The sequence below is a fragment of the Tinamus guttatus genome, unplaced genomic scaffold (assembly GCF_059628265.1).
Source record: "Tinamus guttatus ecotype Peru unplaced genomic scaffold, ASM5962826v1 Tinamus_guttatus_pri_ptg000710l, whole genome shotgun sequence".
Classification (NCBI taxonomy): Eukaryota; Metazoa; Chordata; class Aves; order Tinamiformes; family Tinamidae; genus Tinamus; species Tinamus guttatus.
The window spans coordinates 1,333,859-1,355,569 of record NW_028289244.1 but is presented as its reverse complement, the minus strand read 5'-3'; the positions used below and the strand labels follow the sequence as shown (position 1 = coordinate 1,355,569).

The window sequence follows — 21,711 nt, the reverse complement described above, 5'->3', positions numbered from 1 at the left end:
GCTCAGACAAAAGCACGTCTTCCATTACCTAGCACTTGGGATATTTGACTTTGAAACTGCTGGCAAAGAAGGGCAGTCACTGTTCCAGATCTGAGGAAAGTCTACGCATAAAGAGCTCCGAGAGCAGATTACACTAACGGGGGATAAAGCTAAATATAAAACTCCTGCTCTATTCAGCAACATATTTGATCAAAGTAACAAGACCTGTTTACTTCTCCATTTCTTCGCATGACATTTTAACTTTCTCTAGACAAGCACTCAGCAGGTACCATAAATCATAATTTGTGCCCGTTCCAAGTAAGTGCTATCTATGTTACATAATACAGTCCTTAAGCACCTTTTAGCCTTGCAAAAAATATTCCCTGGCAAGAGTGGGCCACTTCCCAAAGCAGGAGACACGCCGGGAGAGCGGGGGGAAGGTTCCGCTGGGCAGAGAGGGAAGAGGAGCCCGGCAGCCCTGGCACCTCCCGCACGGCAGCCCCACGCGGGAGCTCTGCTTCTGCTCTTAACAGCCTTAAAGCACCCTCAGGTCTGATATCCAGGCAGATTACCCCAGAAATATATAAACTGCAGCGTGCAATATGCAGGGCACGTTCTCAAAACAAATAAAACAGGGCAATACTCCAGCAGGGCTCTTCAGCCGGATGAAAAGTGACCTAGATCTTCTGAATATAATTAGTTCTGTTTATAAATGGAAACCAACTTTGACATTTAACTGATGTTTTCTTGAGATCTTTACAGGAAAACTAGGAGATGGAGACTCACGTGTCCTGGTAACATTAATGGAAGGTGAAGCTCTGTCTCCCCTGCTGCTCTGGCAATGACAGGGCTCTTGAGGAGGAGTTTCTCCTGCATGACCCATCTACTCTGATCTTTCCTTGGAACTGGTTGTATACATACAAAAATAAACACTGCAAGCTTTTCAGCCCTGGATATGACTGCAACTTTGTCTCTCAGTACTGTGAGCTCATGCATGGCACAAGAGAAGTGGTGAAAAGTAAGTTATTTCTGAGCAGGACACCCATCCTGCGGAGATGTCTGCTGCGCAGAGAGCAATGCACAGAGGAAGGGATGATAAGAAATGGGATGCTCCCAAAGCACTGCTGTGTAAATGCTGGGTGGGATTTTTCAGAAGCAAACCAATCTCTTTAAATCTGAAAAATGCAGCAGAAAATAAAGTCTCCTTAGCTTCTGCCCAGGACAGGTTGGACCCTGCAGCCTAGCAAGGGAGAAAGGTGAGGTTCTTCCTGAGGCCTTCAGCTAACGGGGGGAGTATCGCTGGAAATTGCTGTAATCAAATCATTCATGTAGCCAAAACACTGTAACAAATATTCAGAAAAGAATACCCCAAAATCAGTCCTGTTGCCCGTTGACTAAATACTGGAGCAGCCGGGAACAAGCAGTTTGCAGAAACCAGTCTGGATGGATCACTGGCCAAGTGCATTTTCAGTCAGTTTCAAATATTTGCAAATCTAATTAGTCTGTGGCTTTATGGTCACCTTAATCTGCCAGAAATCCACCCTGAGTGCCTGGGACAGCAGGACAACCTGCGCGGGGCCTACAAGGACTTGCTAGAAATTAATACGATGAAATCATGGCCTGAGGAAGCATATCTGGAAGGCTGCTCATGGTCAGGCCTCCCCGTTATCCTACTCCTCCCTCTCTTGCACCCCTTTGGTTTTCCGGCCTTCTCACACAGAGTCACCAGGAGAATTATCCGGGGTTCCCAAAGCCAGGAGATGCCTCCCGGTGCACGACAATCCAGATCTCCAGGCTTTCTCCAAGGACAGATTTTGTCATTCTCCTAATTCCCAGGATTTATTGCTACCACAGACATTTCCCAGCAAGAGGCAATTGATCGCTCTCAAATTGATAGGACTAAATTGCTCCTAAACTGCAAGCTCCAGGAGATGAAGCAACACCCCCAAATCCTCCTTACCACTCCACCAATTACTTTCCTCCATAACTGAAACAAGTACATTTCTTCCTTCTTTTTTTCCACTACAAAATGAACTTTTTTTGTTATAGTAAGTGCTTACTTTAATACTTCTTTTTTCCTCTTGGCTCAGGTTTTACTTTTAAAATGATTTCTTAATAACACAACCTAGCTAATAGCCAGCTATTTTTTAATTATTAATACAGATATTTCGGAAGTCTAAAAGAACAGTAACAGAAGCACACTTATCAAAATATTGAGCAGACAGGATTTGTAAGAGATCTTGCTAAAAGGTGAAAATGCTCAAAACAAGAACATGACTAGCTATTGAGAAAGTAACTTAAAACTATCAGTCAAACTATTGTTTTCCTACATCATGTTTCACAGTTATAAAAACTGCCTGGCGATGAATCACTGGCAACTATTTTTAAAAGCATCTACGCAAATGATATTTATAGTTTATGCCAGCTTATCTGTTCTGCATGTTTTTCATGTTAGCACCTTTTTAGAAAGCTGACAGGAACAGCCATCCCCACGCGGATGGCAGGTCTACCCACCCCGCAGCCGCTTCCAGGGGAGCATCCAAGCCCGTTCGGCACGGGAGGAACCGTCTCCCTGGCGGCCGGTGGGCGCTGGACACAGAGGAGCAGGGACCCACGGGTGCTGCTGGAAAGCCCACGGCTGCTCTTCCTGCTCTGTTACTGCTGTCGGCGCTATGGGAGGGCTTAGAACCTCTCCACTTGTGCCAAACACGAACGTTTGGCAGAAATACCATCTTGAAGAGTTAAGATCATAAATACAGGACCATTCAGATGCACTTAGTGCAATCTTTTACTCGCAGATTATTTCCAAGTCCCTCGGAGATGCCTGTAGACACAGGCGCACACGCACACATTTGTGGCCGAGCAGTGTTTAGGATCCTGCGGTTGTTTTATTAGAGGGAGAAGTAAACAGAAGCAAAAGGGCCATGGTCCTTCTACAGCCCAACTGCCCTATTGCACAGTCTCACCTCCGGCCGAGCCCTTTTCCAAATTCCTCCGCACATTTCCATTACCTGTTACTGGATCTTTTCCATCTCCTTTTGGCTTTGAGGAGATACAACAAGAGCTGAGGTTTAAGAGCTCAGAGAGGGCATTCCATAGACTTGAACATCTTCTTACTGCAGTTCAGTCATTATTCTCTTACTATTTAGCCATTCCTGTGTAAACACAGCTGTGCAGATATTTTGGAAAGAGCACAACTGATTGGCACCAATGGAAACCTGCCTGGATGGCATTGCTCACGGTGCAGCTCCGACAAGTTTGGAAGATGACCTATCATACAGAGGTTTGGAGGTTTTTTATATTTCTACTAGTAACACCTGAAATGCAGAACAACATTATCAGGATTCAAGTGAAAAAGATGAGCCAAACCGCACTGCTGATGTGCAGAGTTGGCATTTTCGGTGCGCGGCTTCATTCAAATGGTAGTGACATAACCCGACTGTGAGGCTGCAAGGAGGAAGGAGATCCCAAAGCTACAGAAACCACGGGGCCTATACTTAGAAAAAACATTTTGCAAGACAATCGTCCTTATAAGAGCCGAGGTCACTTGAGGGCTGTGTGACACTTGTGGCGAACGCGTGCTGATTCTGCAGGGAAAACTGGTGTTTGTGCCTTGACCGAGGGCACCGCGGGAGCCTGCGACAACGGAGGGACGCTGCCCTCTGTCCCTGCAACCCCAGTGGGCTTTTCCAGACGCCAAAGGATCCGCGCTCAGGGTCGCCTGGAAGAGCTGCTAGATAACCAGTCGCCTTCGGGACTCAGGACTAGCCACTGCCTTCAGGGATGCCTTTTTAAGGTTTATCACAGCGAAACAACATTTCTTAAAAAACCAAAAACAATCCAAGCCTTCTCCTTGTTCCTTGACCCTCCGCGGGAAGGGCAGCCGTCAGCTCAGTGTTGCACCTATAAATCTGTCTCATTCATTTACCAGCTTAGCCATCCTCACCTTGAATAGCTGCACGGCTTGAGCTCCAGGAACCTTGTGCTGCTTAGTGCTTAGCCTAAGCACACCGCGTCTGCGGCGGGAGGCACGCGGGGAGCTCGCACTCGGGACAGCAAACTTGGACCTAATTTCAACTGGCTTCCACCGCCCTTGGCTCTGCCCGAGCCTTTAACTGCATTTGAAGCTGACTTCAGTTTGTTTTCATTTTTTCCCTCCCCTCTAAGTCACTTGGCTCTCGTTGAGATCTGTAATTTATACACTGAAGCCCAATGCGTGAGCCAGATGCCCTTCCACGAGCAAGGAGACGCAGGGCGCACGGCTTAGGTGCACCCAGTCACCGCGTTAATCATGATCCGCGTTGGGATACTGAGAACACGTAGGTTGAACGACTTTGTTAAAGACATATCGCAACGTTGGGCAAGTTTGCAATCTACACAGCTCCAAAGTTTACAGTCAACACTAGCAATTTCATAAAATATTTTCCAGACTATCCCATGCATGTCATTTCAAAGGAAAAAAAAAAAAAGGAAAAAAAAGCCCCATCTGCCTGGTTCCTAGATGATTTAAGCACACATACACATGCAAACATATACACATACACCAAACGTTATGTGTGCTTCTGAAATACCCACTTTAATAAAAAACCACACACACAAATGCAGATCAGTTCCCTCGGCTACACTAAGAGCAGTGCTTTGCATTATTCCAGTAGACTGCAACTCCCCTTTGCAAAATTACAACAGACAGAATTCATTTAGGGGGAAAAAAATACATCAGTGCCCTTTAGTATATAATTGTAAGAATCATTTAAAAAAAATCTCTCTAAAAGCATCACATTTCTGGAAAAGAAATATTTTCACCACAGTGAAACTATTAAGCTCTCAAACTCTAGCGTACCCTCGAGATGGGGTATTTATCGTACCTGGGAAGCATCTTCGTCCCGCGAGCGGTTCCGCCTTCCACGATCCCCACAAACTCCTGTTGTGCCCGGCTGCCAGCGCAGGTTAATAATAGCAATGAGCCATGTTCATCCAAAACCACAAGACTGTCAGGTGACATAGCAAGTCTGAGTTTAATTCAAACAAAAGACTCTCCATGCTGCAACGCAAAGGGTTTAATCCCAGCACCCGGTGTACAAAAACCACCTTAAAGCCGCGCGCTCGCTGCGGCGCGCTGCGGGCGCTCGCACGCGGATCCATTTACACCGCCCGGGAGTTCTGCAACCCCGATCCTGCCCTCACGCTCAGCCGCATAGTCCTGGATTTCGGGGATTTGTGCTCAGGGAAGCGGTGCCCGTTTTCCCGGCCGCTCCGCGCCTCGCAGCGCTGCGCGGCGGAGCCAAGCCCGGCGCGATCCCCGGGCGAGCCCGGCGCGGCTGCCGCCTGCCCTCCCTCTGCGCCGCCGGATCCCGGTCTCATGACCCAAGTCCCTGGCAACTGCTGCTCCTGCTCCGCCACCGTCAGGAATTCCGGCGGCAGCGGGGACGGGGGGAGCGGGAGCGCGCGATGCCCGCGGGCCGCCCCGCCGCCGGCCATCATGTGATGTGGCGCAGGCCTCGTCCGCGCGGCCTCGCCGCCACAGCAGGGCCCGGCGGGCACGGGGCCTGCTCCGCGCGCCCGCCGCGGCGCCCTGCGCTCCGCTCGGGATGGGACACGCAGGATACGGCCCCGGAGGGCGAGCGGAGGACATGGCAGCCCCACTGCTGTTCTTCAGCCTCCGGGAAGCTTGTGTGTTGACTCAAGTCACGGTGACATTTTCACCTGGGGTAGCCAACCGGGGCGGTTGGTTCCGGTGCCAAACGACAGCGTTTTGCTGCAAAGCCAAAAAACTAAGACACAGCTACCTGCTTCTCACAAATCCGGAAAAAAACTCTCTTGTGACCATAGGTGTTTTTAAAGGAAATCTCTCATTTAGCGAAGGAGTCGAGGCCCGGATGCCATGATACAGACTTGCCTTTTCCTACGTTACGAGTACCAGAAGGTTTCACAGAATTATTCACATGTGTAAAGAAGGTGCAGGACGAGCAGCCCCAGCCTTCAAGGCAAATCCACCCTCAAAGTGCCCAGCGCTGCACGGGGGCAGGAACCATTGAGCTCCGTTACCTCCCGACCTGCTTGCAGGAATGTGCCGGGCACGGTGACTTTCCCACCTGTGTGGCAAACGCCCTGCTCTGTAAAGGTTACTGATGTCAAAAGTGACCTTTTTTTCTTTGAGATGCAATGGTGAGAAGTTCAGCGCAATGTATTATGTAAACATTTATTTACAGGAGTAACATCTAAAGTTTCCATTTTACCTCAGGGTAACCCGATGCGCAGTGAAGACAAGTGCTTTGAAAGAGGACCCAGCCTCCGTCTAACAACTGACTAGGAAAAATATTGGAAAGAATTTCCCTTCAAATAAAGAGAGACTCAAGTTATACAGAGGGGAACCAGTGCTGTAGCCAGGAAAGTGAACGCTTCATGTTTGAGAAGGGACTTCAGACAGTCAGTGATAGTTTGCAAGCACTATTGCTTCTCCCATATCCATGAAATGAGTCTTTAAAAAAATAAATAAATAAAGTAAATGTGCACCATCCTCCTCCTTAGGTGCAGATCCAGAAAAATAGTTCTCCCTTTCACTCATGGGGACCAGCACAGATATGTTTTTAGAAATGATGCCTGGTTCCAAACCCAGGACGTGGCCCTTGCTCGGGCAGGAGGACGAAGTTTAACTCGCAAAGCGCAACCCGCCGTCCGTGCCGCTTACTGCTCCATCTACACTGATCGGGGGAGGAAAACAGTGCCATAGAAATCCTCAAAGGGCACCAAAGGGGGAAAAAAATGCCATTTTCTTCATTTTATCTAAAGGCTTTTCTGAAAACATCCAAAATCACAGCCAAGGTGTGCAATTTGGGGGTAGAAACCCCCAAACCAGCAGGCAACAGTTGGTTCCAAGCACAAGTTAAGAAAGTAAATGAAACAGATTTTCATTCTCCACTGCCTTAACAAGCTTCCTTTATCTGTCTCTCAAGAAAAGGCTCCTTCTCACACGCTGTAAATGTGCACGACAAAAGCCAGTCACTGGCGTCTCAGCTTCACACTGCACAAAGGCCGGGCAAAACGAGAGCAAAACTGCTCAGGTTTCACTTGGAATCTGACTAGGAATCCTTGGATACTGTTTCCCTACAAAATATTGGCCTTAGTGGAATTACCACTGAGCTAGACTTTAAAAAATGTGCTTTCTGTGCATTTTTGTATTCCTGCGAAAAAATCCAGTGAATTCCTGCCGGCTCATGGAGCAGAGCGGGCAGGACAAGGCCCCGAGCGCCCACAGGTACTCGCGCATCCCATGGACACACATGGAAACGTGGAGCCCAGGGACGGCAAGAGCCACAAGGAGGAGAACTGCAAATCTTTGCAAACTCCAAGCCCCAATTTAGTTTCCTAAGCAGCAGATTCTTAAGCACTGAAGTGCTTTTCAGGTGCAAAAAATAAAACAAAAAGTCCCACACTGAACCACATCTTATAAAAGATGTGCAATTCTCACTAACATCAGCAGGTCCCACAGCCGGAATAAAGGATCTATATGGGCAGTGCTAAGCAGCATTAGCAAAATTAATCCATCTTGGAGCATTCCTGGAGGAAGTTATGTGGAATATATTAACAGGGTGGATGTTCAAACCTCAGGAGATTGACTGTCCCTTTGCTGTGTCAATTTTTAAGTGTTGTTAAAAGATGCCTAAAATAAAAATAACTATCAAAGTAAAAATCTGATGCACGGTTAAGCTACTGGAACACTGTTGTTTGTTTTGTATCGCATTTCCAATTGCAATCTTCTATAAATAAGACACCAAACAAACCTCCGTAATACCAACTGGTACTGTGAAACAACAGGGCATTTTCCCCCGGCCAGACAGTTATTTTATTGTGAGGGCGTTCGGAGCAGAATAATCTTTCCCTGTAGCTATTAAAAATCAAGTATACGTAGTTCAGTATTGTGTGTGTTTAATGCAGTGCGGGAGAAGGAAGTTCCAATACACACTGCTTTTGATATACGCAGATAGAGACTGTAAAAAAAAAAAAAAAAAAAAAAAACACACACACAGCAACAATCCTTCATTTAATCGCACAGAATTATCTAGCCCAGCACAGGAGGGCAGTTGTGGGGCAGACCTGCTTCTCAGGGCGCTGTTTGACGTGGGTCACCTGCCGGGATGACCCGCAGTATTTGCTGCTATATCGCAGTTTACCCGCAAAAAAAAAAAACGGGATTTGCTGCTATATTGCAATTTATCTACAAACACCCGGTATTTGCTGCTATATTGCAGTTTACCTGCAAATACCAGGCTCCAGAAACGCCCCGAACCGCTGCCAGGTGCCAGGGCTCGATGGCAGCAGCACCAACATGGCCCGGGGTGTCCCCGCATCCCCTGCCAGGCCGCCTGCTCACGCCAAATAACGCAGGGGGTTATTTGTTTCCTGCACGTTCTCCAAGGTTGCTGCTGCCGCGGCTGGAAGGGGCAGCGGGGCCGAGCACCCTCCTCCGTGGCACTGATTAAGGGGGCTGCACGCAGGATGGGGAGGCAATTCAGAGCTCGGCACATCTCCAGAGGAGTATTTGCCACAACACAGTCGTTACGCGCCCTCCACAACAACTGCAACTCATGTTAAAGGCAGCAAGGAGCCATGCGGAGCCCTCGGAACAGCCCGGGGAACGTCCTGGTCCAGCATCCCCACGTTCAGTGCTGGCACCAGGAGCATCCCCTGTGCAAGGGGGACAGGGCCAGGCTCAACACCTGCCATCGCCAGCACAAACCCAAACCATTTGGATTGTATTTCCAATCCTTCTCCTTCTGCTATTGCAGGTCTCACTTATCTGCCTGGATAGCACAGATTTATCCCAGTTTCTGTGATCTTTGCCTTTTTTTTTTTTTTTTTTCTTTCCCCTGAAAATGAAAGCTGCAGCTCCCCAGGGCTCCTCGGAGAAGCAGGAAGACAGAAGCAAGTAGTTATTCTCCAAAGATTTGCAAGGATCAGTGCATGAGCAGCATTTTACTCTGTCCCTCATGTGACTGCTTAATTAGGTGTTGATTCACTCAGTCATGAGACACAAGCAAACAGGGCTGCAAGCCCTAACGTCAAAGAAAAAGTAATGCCTGTTCTGCCAGTTTCTATATTAGCAGAGCACAAAGAGGACATCCAGTTCCGAAAAGCAAAACTCCTGCTTCCTTGCTTGGAAGCCAACTACCAAATCGCTTCAACCTTTCCGTAAGGGAAAAAAAAAAATAGGAGGACTCTGAAGTATCAGTGAGAAAGACATGTGTGAACTTCCCATCTCCTCAGGGTGCAGAGAGCGGAGACCTCGGAGCCCGGAGCCGGACCCCGCTGTGACGCCGTGCCGCTTCCCCCGCTCTGCTCCTCCCAACACTGCTGGTTTATCTTGCTCCAGTTTATTCCTGGTTGTAGCAGAATTTCGTAGCCTCGTTCTTACTACCAAAGCGCTCCTGTGTTATGGGGTCTGGTTGCTGTAGCAACAGGCTTTTAAAAATATCAAAGAAATTTCAGCGCACGGTGAAGTGGTTTTACAAACCGTGTGTGTTTGCGAGGGGAAAGGCTGCTGCCCAGCTAGCTGTATGGATGCAGCCCAGCATTCCCAAAACTGGGAGCACCGGCAATCCCCCGCCACTGCTTCCAGTCTAAACCTTCTATCTCGTGTACAAGGCTGCACATGGAGCTTTAACTTGTTATCAGTTATCACCTCCTTCCCGGGGGATGCTACCATAAGGCTTTATTTGTAACACCTGAAATATTTGTGTGCTTCCAGTCTTACCCTCATTTGTATAGATTTTACTCAAAAAAAAAAAAAGGGAAAGAAGAAGACAGGACCCTGGATCATGGATCAGCAACTTATTTAAAACACATGCTTAATGCTAAGCACATGAGCAGTTTCACTGGGGGCAATGAAACTACTTATATACTTATAGCAAAGCACGTGGCTCTGGAGTGCTGACTTAGTCTTCCTCGCCCCTGGGATTTCACCAAAATGGGTCTCCGTTGCACAAGAACAACCGCACCGCGAACACAGCGGCGCTGGGACAGGAGCGACTGCAACCAACTGATGCCCAGCACGAAACCCAGCCCGGGGCAAACCTATTGTCACCGACACGGAGGTCCTGGTACCAGGGATGCCCGCATGCCACCCAGCGCGAGCCGGGGACAGTCGCTTTTGTCACATGCAAGTCCTGGCCCTGCTCGGCCCGGGGCGGCAGCCTCCGGTGCACAGCGAGCTCCTGGCTGTGCACGGGGCTTCTACCCGACCTCCACCATCCCCAACCAAAACCACTGGCCGGGAAGTTACAGTCACCAAGATCACTGCCAGAAACGAGCAATTACAAACACTCCCGGAGCTCTGCGCAGAACAACGTTAATGCTCCTCTGAGGCAGCGAGTGCTGCGGACGACCCTTCCCAAGAGGGAAGGCTTCCCTAGCTCGGCTCGACCTCGTGGGCTAAACATCCCTCCCGTACTGGCTCTACAAGTCGAACGTGCCCCTGCTTAATTTGCAGCAGGGATGAGAGCTGCATTTGCATAGATATTGCGAGAGGCCTGCGAGGCGCGGGGAGCCCGGCCACTCCGATCTGCGCCCAGTTAGGAACCAGGGGTGACCTGGGACTATTTCAGGTGGCTCTACAGAGAGCAGACACTAAAAAGCATCGCTCGGCTTCACTTTTATGTAACTTGGAAGGACACGAGGACAAATAAAAAGCAGATGTTGAACAAGCCACAAGGCTGTACAACTTCATTTAATGTTTGTAAAATACACAAAGACCACGAGAAAAACGGGGCAGCCGCACTGAAGTCACCAGGTGCTGAACATCTCAGCTCCCCGAAGCTGGGGGGACCTCAAACAGGCTCCTAGCTAGCAGCCACCTTGCAGCCTGCTCATTTCCAAGGAGTTATTCCATCTTCAAACCTGCCCTAACTCCAATTATTCTACTGGGCTAGGAGACATGTTCACCACCGTATTAATCCCATATTTCCTGGTGTCCCTTTAGGTTTTCTAGTTCTCCCTGAGCGCTAGCAGCCTTGGGCTTCTGTGAATGCTAGGAATGGAAAACAGGCTACAGGACAGGCCACTGCCTTGTAATGATTGGAAAAGGGGAGAACCGTGGTCTCCAGCAGAGGCGTTGCTGGGTAGCTCCAGGCTCCTTAGACAGACCTTCCTGCTTGGGAATTGCGTGTGGTTCAGCAGGAGCCACATATCAACAGCCACCCATGCAGAGTCACCTGCTCTGCTGGAAATCAGCCACGAGAGAGTCAAAGGCAAAGTACTGCAGCATAACCAAGTGCTTAGGAGAGGCAGCTTGCACCCCCTTTTCTAGATAATGTTTATCCAAAATAGAGAGGGGCCTAGTTTTCAAGACTAAAAAGAGATGGAGTTAAAGCCCATGTTTTAACTCAGGAGGTTCTTTTAGGAAAAAGTGTTAAAAGAAAAACTCACATGGAACTTCAGCACCGTCTATCCCAGAACTCTAATCCAGACCCAGCCTCTCCAGACCTGTACTGCACAAAAAGCCTGGAAAATGCAGTTGCATTAGATGGGGGGTCTCAGCCTAGAACTTCTGAATTATGCCATGCACAACAGTACACTTTAAAACATATACACTTTAAAAAACCATTTAAGACTGAAACCAATAGAAAATGGACTTGAAAAATGACACAGTGCAAAAACAAGACCTTTAAAAGCTAAGTAAACTTGAGACACCTGAACAAAGATTGCTAAGGAGAGAATGCAGGGTATCCAACCCCTGAAAATCAACTTCTTTTACAGGTGGCTTGAAGTGGATACGCAGTGTAATTTTAAAAGCTTGGCTCTGTGTAGTTAGATATTATTTAGCAATTAGCCTTGTGTTAAATGTACTTTCATTAATTAGAGGCTCATTCCATGGGTTTTCCATGAGAATAAGCCTCCAAAATGATTTCTGAAACTCAGCACAAGATTCCCACAGACAAGAATTCCTAAAACATGTAAAAAAAGCCTTTCAATATACAACTGTCTACCTAGAGGGATTCTTCACTGGAATATAACTGGCCAAATATGACTGATTTTTTTTTTTCCACACATGAATATGGATGTTTTGAGCATCCTTTGACAGCAGCCCCTATGTGCCACATAGCACGTCTTGCTGCCGAAGCCCTGGTTTGTGATAAAGAGGCCTGAGGTGGGGCCCGGCATGGGCAGTGCCACCGCGGAGCTCCTCCTGCAAGGCACACAGCGGCCACCGCACGGAGTCAACGGAAAAACCCGATAAAAGCCTCGCTGTTCCGCTGGGAGCGGTTGTATTTGGGCAAGATACACTGAAAAGGCATGCTGGAGAAATCCCCGTCCTTCTGGCCAGAGCCTTTCTTTGCCTCACCTGGTTTCTTCCTACTCCTCTTGTCCACGTGAGCATCTGTGAAACACGGGAGCTCGGAGAAACCGAGCGCCGCTCCCGGTACCCTGCAGTGACCTGCAACAGCCCCACGTGAAGCTCTTTATTCCACGGGGAAGGGAGAAGGGCTCACGCGCAGCAGAGGAAGAGCTGCCACAGCCACCAGGACCCCCCAGGCCCTGCTCGGAAGGGAGCTGCTGGCAGCACGGCTGCACAGGCCCCACGGCATCGCTCCAGGCGCAGGAAGAGGGGCTGGAGCTGGCGCTGGCCGAGGCAGGACAGCGCTTGGGGCAGGGAGAGGGGCGGCAGGCGGGAACCTTCCTGTGCGCAATGCGGCTTTGCCAAACAGCGCGGGCAGGGGTAGATCCAGAGCCGTGCAGAGAGGATCCCCTCGGGAACCAAGCAGAAGGATCCCCTCAAACCAACGCGTCAGATCCTGGCAGCTCCCCTCATGGCTTCCGATCCTGCAGCCACTGTTGTCCCCCCACATCCTGACCCCAGCGCGTCGCACAGCGAGAGCCAGGCTGCCCTGCGGTGCTGCGGCACAGCAGCGCGGCACCGCGCGGCACGCCGGAGGGCTCACGTTGAGCCCCGCAGCCGAGCCCTCTGCTCACGTGTATTACATGTACATATATACATAGATTTTCCCTCCACGCTCTTCTCATTAAGGATAGATTGATGCAAGTGCACATACGCACTCAGGCCTGCAAGAGCAAATGGGAGATCCTGGGTGAACTGCAGGAAAAGCAGGAGGGAAGGCGGCTCTGGGACACAGACCTCGGCGAGGGTCCCTTGCACTTTAGCATCTCTTTCCTTCTGCCTTAAATATCCTCCTGCTGAGCCCGAGGCTGGGACACGTCAACCCCCGCATCAGGTGGCCCAAGCAGAGGATGCCCAGCACAAAATAATGGTGAAAAAATCACCTAATACCTGTTGTTAAGGGTGAAATGGCATTTTGCACATTGGTGCTCGACTCTAACACCCTTCCTGCTGTCTCCATGTAAAAAGTCTTGCACAAGGCACAAGCAGCAGCTTTCCAAATTCAGCAGAATACTGACAACTGCTTAATCTGGAAAGATAATCTGACAACACATATTGAAATGGATGCTTTTACATGAGACTAACCTGAATAATTAACTATTCTGAAAATAACTGCAATAGTGTAATATGAAGAAGAAAAAGAAAAAGAAAACTAAGACATATGCAAGTATATTAAAGTCAGTCTTATTCCCAACTGGTCTTTTTGCTTATCTGGAAAAGACAGCTTAAGAAACACTTTTGTTTATATAAAAATATCAAATGTGTTTTATATTCTGCTTGTTTTGAGGCTTTGCCTTTTTAACTACACTTTCTCATTACATCTGTTTTGGAAAAAAGTGGTCATCTGTTCACGATGGGTGTCTCGTGTGGCTAGAAGATGCGCGTGGCTAGGAAACCAGCACGTTTGCTTGCCTGGCTTCTTCTAACCATGCACGCTGCCACTAGAACAATTTCCTTTTCTACTAAGAAAGCAGAGTAATTTCCAGTAACTCAAAGCAACTGAAATACGTTTAAGTAACGAGGAAAAAAAAAGAACACCTTTTTTTCTGGGTGACTATTTCAGTTATATGTGAAGTTCAGGCCACCCGTAACTTAAATAGAAGCCCAGGGAGCATCGTAAGCCAATTCACCCTCTCAACATTTGAGGCATTTCTTTAACTGGGGGATAATACTGTTATTTTTTCTGTAATAAGCAGACAATTCTGGCAGCCGCAGCCCTCACCAGCGTCTCGGATGCTCAGGGAATGTCGTGGCTCGTCGGAGCGAGCCCTCGCTGCGCGTTCCGCAGCCTGGCTCCCCCGCACACACGTTTCACCATCTCTGACTGGATTTGTCACCTGGCTTTGAGTAATTCCCAAGCTGCTCTTGTTTTTTCCCCAACTTCTGGTACCAAGTGCCATGGAAAGGAACGCAGGACCCCTCTAGGCAGGCTCCGTGGGGCATCGCAGGAGGGAACCGAGGAGGAGCTCGGGCTCTGCCCTGTCTCCAGCTGCCCCTGTGCCTCTTCTGAGGCCAAAATCAGGTTCAGAAGGTTCACATGTTCCTAGGGGGGAAGCGAGAGGCAGAGCAGCTCGGTGTGAGCCACCACGTCCATAGGCACTGAGGCTTTTATACATGTTTAGAGCCAGAGACCTTCTCCAGGTGATGCTCCATCAGACAACGCACTTCTGGGTGGAAAACGACGGGAATGGGGGGAAAATGCTGCTGTGGCTTCAACGGGCTCAACCTCAGGACCTAAAGTCAGCGCTGAGCTCAAAGTTTCTTCATTTATCAACTGAAAACAGATGGCAGAAAACTGTAATATGACTTTTTTTAAAAAAAAAATTATTTCCAGCTGCATCCCACAAATCCAAAGGGCAGCACATTTGTGATCCCATTGGAGCTATATGGGGTGCTGACACTTTGGCAGGAGCAGGGGACGTTTGAAGACACTGTTAAACAAGCACAGGGATCTGAAGGAGTCCAACCATCAGGCAAGACTTCGTAAAATAAAGAGCCTTTACGTGCAGTCAGACTGTTTAAGCCCAAAAGCTTATCACTTGACAAGGGCTATAAAATTACCTTTTCAGAAAAGACAGGAATTTTGAATTAAAAAGAATGCACTTGCGGTGCAATGCTGTATGCATGCACTGCAGAAACCCTGTCTGCAGGTTGAGCACAATTCACGTTTGAACAAGTGTCTCTGTAGTATATTATATTCTGAGCAATATCCTAAATAATAGCTTCTGTAGATATTATCAGATGCAGGAAAGAAAAAGACCGGATTTCTCATGCAAACATGCAGAATTACCTCAACTGTAAGGCTCAGCTGAGCACCGCGCAACAGCCCAACGCATTGATTTATTTTTGCAGCAACCCTCCTTGGTACAAAGACTACACAATAACTGCTCACACTTCTGTGCAAGGGAACACATTCGGCACATATTTTTAGCAATAAGTGATTAATCCTGCAGAAGGGACTGCCCCTTTTGAGTGGCATCGTTACAACTGAATCCCTTAAGCATAGCAAAATCGCAGATGCATTTCGTGCAAATGAGGTTTTTCAAAGGGATATTTCCCATATATGAATTCTGTGACTACTCTGTATTGGGTGGAGTAACTGATGCATTTGCAAGTCATTTATGACTTACTAAAATTGCTTCCTGTTTTTAATTGGTATAGCTTTTTTTTTCCTCCTCCAGCAGATACTTAACAATGTTCCCTATCTATACCTCTAGCATTTAAATATATATATATATATACACACTTTTTTTTTTCTTCCCTGAGAGACAAATTCTGCTCTCAGCTGACCATTCGACACGTTCAGCACGACGACTGCGGCTTTCCTAGTGCTCTGCATTTTTCCTAACCTTACTCACAAACATGTGATCTCGCAGACACGGCTCCAGATGTAGCAACAGGAGGGAACACAGGCGCTGCGCATGAAACCACCATGTGCGTTATTTTCCACTTGTAAAACACACTTCTGAAGTGGCCACCTCTAGAATTTAGCCAGAATTACAGCAGAAGAGTCGGGCCACACGTCACGTTGGACCAATTTATCCCAGAACGGAAGCCTAAATTCACCTCATCTGTCCCCGTGAGCACAGGCTGGCTCAGAAGCACACGCAGCCAAGGGTAATTCCCTTGGAAAACTCTGGAATGAAAAGCCAGGGGTTCACCCAAGTTGCTGATCACTCCGAGAGACTCAGGTTTGTGACCTGAATCAGGTAAAGGCCCCTTCTGCCACCAGTAAATGTGGGGGATTGCTTCCAGACTGCAGGAATAAGAGCTCCCAGGGGACACCCAGGCTCCATTCCATGTCCTCAAGACCTCCGACGGAAGAGGAAGAGAGAAAGGAGCAGCCCCAAGTTTGCAGAAGCACCTTCTTAGAGCACTTGCCAAATCCACCCTAATGCAAATGTCAAGAGAGAGGTTTTTTTTTTCTTCCAGTAGACCTAGGCACACACATTCAGACCCGCAGAAATAGTGACAAGAAGTCACCGTGCCCTTTCTCCGTGGTGGGGACAACATGCCAGCACAGCTCCTCTCCACGGAACAACAAGGGGGACAGGGGCTGCCTCACTCCCTTTGGGGCACAAGGATGCAGAAACATCCTTGCTTTCCACAGGGGAGAGCGAGAAGGATCTTGTCCATCCAGCAGACACCAAACGGTCCCCCAGCTCGGCCGGCAGGATCCTGGCAGGATCCGCGGTGCTTCTGGAGACCGGGACTCGGCTCGCGGGTCCCTCGGGAGGCCCCTGCCTCTCACCCTGCGTTGCGGATCATGCAGCCGCCCCGCGGAGATCCCAGGGGTAAAGAAGGAACCACATGATTCACTCACTGCAGCCTCTCCTCAAAAAGAATTTTAATTTAGAGGAAGGAGTTGAAACGCTGGAAGGGGAACAAAGAAAGTGACTGTTCCGAGGGCAGCTCCGTGAGGAACGGGGAGCGCAGGCCACCACAGAACACGCGCGCGGTCCCCGGGCGAGGGAGCGACCCTGCGGAGCAGGAGGAGCCGAGGAGGCACCGGCTGCCCGGCCTCGGCAGCGCCAGCCCCGGCGCCAAGGGTGGCCCTCGCCCCGCGTCCAGGGCCCGTTTCGCACCCCGGCCTCCTTCTAAAAAAGCAGGGAGCAAGCGGAGGGCTTGTCTGCTCCCGCTGATGGTCCTCAGCCCGTACGAGGGGAGACGCCGAGGAGAAGCCCCCGCGCGAGGGCAGGGGTGCCAGGGCAGGGGAGCTTTCCGAGGCACGAGCATCCCGGCGGCTCGAGGGAAGCGCTGCCTCGCGGCTAGGGCTCCTCCCAGCTCTCATTTTGGGGTTATTTTATGGGTTTGGGGACTGCCTACAATCTACAGTTATCACTTATGTCACTTACTCTAGTTAGAGCAGCATCCGAGCCCCTGCAGACCCCTCCACGGGGAGGCCGTGGAGGGAGGGAAAGCGCCAAGACTCTCCCTGCTCCCGAGGACTTTGCTGGCACCAGCGAGACGCGAAGCTTCTGCTTCCAAGACGAAATCCGACTTAAAGCACTGGAAGGTATGTGAAAGCTCAGATGACAGGAAATGCAAAATAGAATTTGGCAAAAGGCAGCGCATTAGGAAAATAGCAATATACTTCAAAATACAGGCCAAAGTCATTGTAGCAAGAGAAAAGAAAATCTGAGCGTAACTTGAAGGGAAGCAACTATTAAAACTTGCTAAACTCAAGCTAATTAGTAAAACAAAAAAGTGAAAAGCTCTTCCACTAATGTTACAGGAAAGACAAATTTAAGAAAAAAAAAATAAGGGACATTAAAGAGGAGACACAGACTTAACAAAATAGCAAAACATTTCTGATGTTTAAAAATTTGCATATGGAGTCTTAAAATAATTATGGGACAAAGGCTTTTTAAACTCAGTAGTTAACTGAAACAGATGAAAAACTGGAACTATTATAAAATTAAGTCTAAATAAAGCTCTTTTTGAAGATTGATTCTGAGGTGGTATTCCAAAAATTTTACATCCATTGGTGAAATACTTGCAGAATGTCAGAAGCAAACAAGTATCAAAACACAGTATTTCCGTAAAAATATATATTTTTGTCAGACTGGCTTGACTCATTAACAGCTTTGCTGAGAAACTGCTTTGAAAAGGTTTGTGAGGTGCTGCCAGGCTCTTAAATTTGCCAGCTCTGTCATTCACAAAGACTAAGGTGGCTTGGGAGAAGATCTGCTAGCTCCAAACTCCTTAAGTATCTAATGAAGCCAGGCCTTAAAAAACAGATAGCAACGTGTCACTCACTGCTGGTCACCCTGCTCCGAGCACAGAGGGAATAAACCACAAAACTGCCCCAGCACAATAACGTATCATTTTCGTCATCCATGCCAGCAGCTTTACAAATACTGTGAAAACTCACCAAGAAGTTTGTGGGTGAAACTTTGATTAGAGAATGAAAGACAACTGTTGAGTTCCCCCTCTATCTTATTTCAGCATCCTACTTGAAAAGTACCCAGCAACATCTTGTTAGGTGCCTCTCTGCAGCTTATTTCAAGCTAAAATAAATGAGATCCCGATTCAAGGAACAATTATGCCTTTGGGAGAAAGCATGTAGCATTTTTCCAGGGTGAGGATGGTAGGTCCGCAGAGGAATTTGGCTTGTAAAGCATCTTTGTATCATGCTGCCACCTCCAGCTCTGGTTTTATTGCAATCCCCTTGATGAATCCAGCTGACAAAATTCATGAGAAAGGAAACACTACTCTCAGGATACTATTTAAAGTCATTGCCACAGAGAATGGAAAGAGTCTGGATTGATGGGGATACTTGCCTAGACAGAGTCCAGGAAATGCTATTTTGCAGCCTGCCTTAGGCCCTCCATACCTTGGGAATCCAGCAAGCTGTTCTCAGCGAAGGGGCAGCACGTATCACAGAAAGACTCCAAGAAAACGTGTTTCCAGAATGACTGAAAGTGATCGTCTCCATGCACAAAGAAAAGAACATTTCGAGTTATTTATCCTGCGTCTTGCCATTTGGAAAGCTTCATTCTCCCGCAGAAACACTTTGATAATGAAAGCAACCCCCGAAGGAAGAACGTGCCCAAAGAGAGCGCGTGCTCTCGGTGAGACCTGCAGCTGGAAGGGGATTTTCAGGCTCCAACCACGGCCGCGCAGCTGAACCTCCACAGCAGGTGCCCTAAGCAGAGCGAAACCCACTCTGCAAACACACGTGGAATGTCCCCCGGGGCGAGACCATTCCTTGGAGCTCCCCGGATAAAACAAGACGCTGAAACCTTAACAGAGCCTCAGTGTAACAGGAACTCCTGATGCCTATTCCTCCGCTGCTCCAGCTAGCTGGGAAGGATGTCTACACCCGCAGGAAAAACGGCATTCAAAGCTTATACTTAACATGGAAAGGAACGGGGCCTTTGCCTCCTGCACGGGACCCCAAAACACATCATTGCACCTCACCAACACACTCATACACAGGCGAGCAGTGTTACAGCCTTCGGTAGCGCCCCAGTGAGCCCATTCTCAGGCAAACACCCTCTGCAGCTCCTTACAGCTCAATTTGCACCGAAAACACTGCCCATAGCCTTAATAATTTAAGGAGCAACGTATCTCAACACAAAGACATAAAACCTGAGACCTCTCAATAATCAGTTGAATCTATTGAGCTGTGGGTTCTTCTATTGATTCTGAAGAAAGAAAACCCAGCTGTGCTATCTGTGTTATCAGCTCCCTCTCCTCCAACGCACAGTATCGTACCACTAGAAGTCCACAAAAGAAATACCTAGTCTGTAATTGGTGTTTTTGGCAGTCGATAATATAAACACACAAGGGAGCATGTCACGCGTACATGATATTTAGCAGAAATGTGCAGCTTGTTCTGCCTAGTTAAAGGAAGTCTTTCGAAGATTGCTTCCATTTTGCTGGGGAGACCAATGGGAAAGTTCTGTAACAGGCTTCATCTGATGGCTATTAAAAAAATTATATACATTTCAGACACATGTACAACACACATTCCCACGAACAGCTGCAGGGATGTTTTTACTGCGTGAATACTTTGATTCTAAGCTTCTAGAGAGCAAAATAACAGAGTGTTCATAAACCCCAGTGACAATAACGGCCCAAGCCCAAGTTCCACCAGTCCTATATCCTGTCACCAGCAGAGCCAGGGTCAAAGGCTTCAATATGCCCAAGAGACCCTATTTATAGAAAAGTTACCCTGGGGAAAATGCCCTCACAGGGGTATAATTTGCAGTAGGTTACTCTCTACCTTAGAGTACATGATTTTGTTGTCTTCTTCTCTAGAATTCTTGCAGATGTTTCTTTCAAGTGCATTTTTATCATTAAAATTGTGTTTGTCCCTGCTAGCCAGAGCAGGGCCTATTCCTTCTGAGTGCTGATACCTTTTCTGGCCTAGGTGGCCTCCCAGGAAACTCTCAAACTGGTTGTCCACCCTGTTAAAATATACTTCTATTTTTCCCTAGGACTTTTCAAATCGCTGCCCCCCTCCCCAGCTCCTACAGTGGGAGGAGTAGGTGGAAGCTCCTGGTTTAAGGATTCTTCACACCATTCCCCATTCGCTCTGTGCTCTCATCATGTTGGTTATAATCCACCACAGTTTAAGGGAACCGGTTGTCAAAATCTCACTGTAAGTTCAGGGGCAACACAAATCCCAGTGCTCTCCTGAAAATCCTACCTCAAAGACAAAAAGAGCTCGGAGCCGAAGCAGCTTGCGTTACTGCAGGAATTTTGCATTATTTGTGTTTTATGCAAAGTGCAAGAACGAGTTTCAATTGGATACAATAACTTAATTCCTCTGCCACTTGTCCTCAGTTAAGTGTAAAGAGCTAGAGTATCAACACGCAATGCACCGACTGCAATTTTCCAATGCTTCCCTGGAAAAATAAACTACCCATATATAGGAAAAAAAAAAAAAAAAAAGACAAACGGGGACATTATCAAACACTTTACACGCCAACTTATTGGTCACATCACTGGAAGCCTTCACCTTGGTAGCATCTAGTTCTGAAAGATTTTCCACAGCTTGCCTGGACAGAGCCTCACAAAATTTCACACCCTCACAGCATGCAAAAGATTCTGGGCAGGAAAGAAAAAGGGAAGAGTAATATTTTACTGGAGTAGGGCAAGCCCAGATAAGCAAAATTGACACCCTGGTAAAATTTCACAGTAAGCCTCACTGAAATGCAAAATATATTCATAGTCAAATAAATAAATAAATAAATAAATAAGAAAGAACAAGCAACAAAAAAATATCCTTAAGTGTTCTGTTGTACTCATATAATTTTCAGAGTAGTTGAGCTTTTGTCTCTAACCACTTTAATCCTCTCACAGATTAAGTTATTTGCTGTATTTTTAATGGTTGTTCCACCTAGTCTCCTCAGAACAGACACCAGTTTTTCATAGTGAGGGAAATCAGAAATACCTGTGCCCAGAAGAGCTGGAAAATGTTCCGCTTTTTAGAATATAAGTAACATTCTGCAAATAGTCCTCAGTTCGGAGCTATAATACAAACTTACAGTGTATCTTGTGCGATGTCCCCAGACTGCTTCTGTAAACTGCTCAGATAGGGGAAAAACTTGACAAACTGGGACATCATCTGCCAATTGCCCGTTCCCTGTTTGGTTCTAAGAGCAGCAACACAAACATAACCTTGTATCACTGGATCTGATGAAACTGTTGCCCTCAGCTTTACCTAAAACACAGGAGACCAAAAATCCAGCGCACGTGTTTCCCATTCCTAAAAACCCAGCTGTAATAACGATGGGTCCTTACTGAGCACATTACCCAGATGTTCCACCACGGCTCATAGGACCACACATAGGGAGATCAACTGCAGTCCTACCCCTATGTGCAAAACG

The 21,711-nt window shown here is 47.8% G+C and overlaps 1 protein-coding gene across 5 annotated transcripts in view; it reads right to left on the bottom strand.

The window, feature by feature from the left end:
• The window catches only part of FNIP1 (folliculin interacting protein 1), a 178,498-nt gene that overhangs the window by 31,135 nt on the left and 125,652 nt on the right, over positions 1–21,711 (bottom strand). For 2 of the 5 annotated variants that reach the window (XM_088536916.1, XM_010212621.2), the window contains exon 1: positions 4,845–5,084. The exons of the other annotated variants lie outside the window; for them this stretch is intronic. In XM_088536916.1, the coding sequence (XP_088393042.1) occupies positions 4,845–4,981 (137 nt within the window). In that variant the 5' untranslated portion in view covers positions 4,982–5,084. Of the gene's footprint in view, positions 1–4,844; positions 5,085–21,711 lie in introns of those variants that run through there. 5 annotated transcript variants of the gene reach the window in all.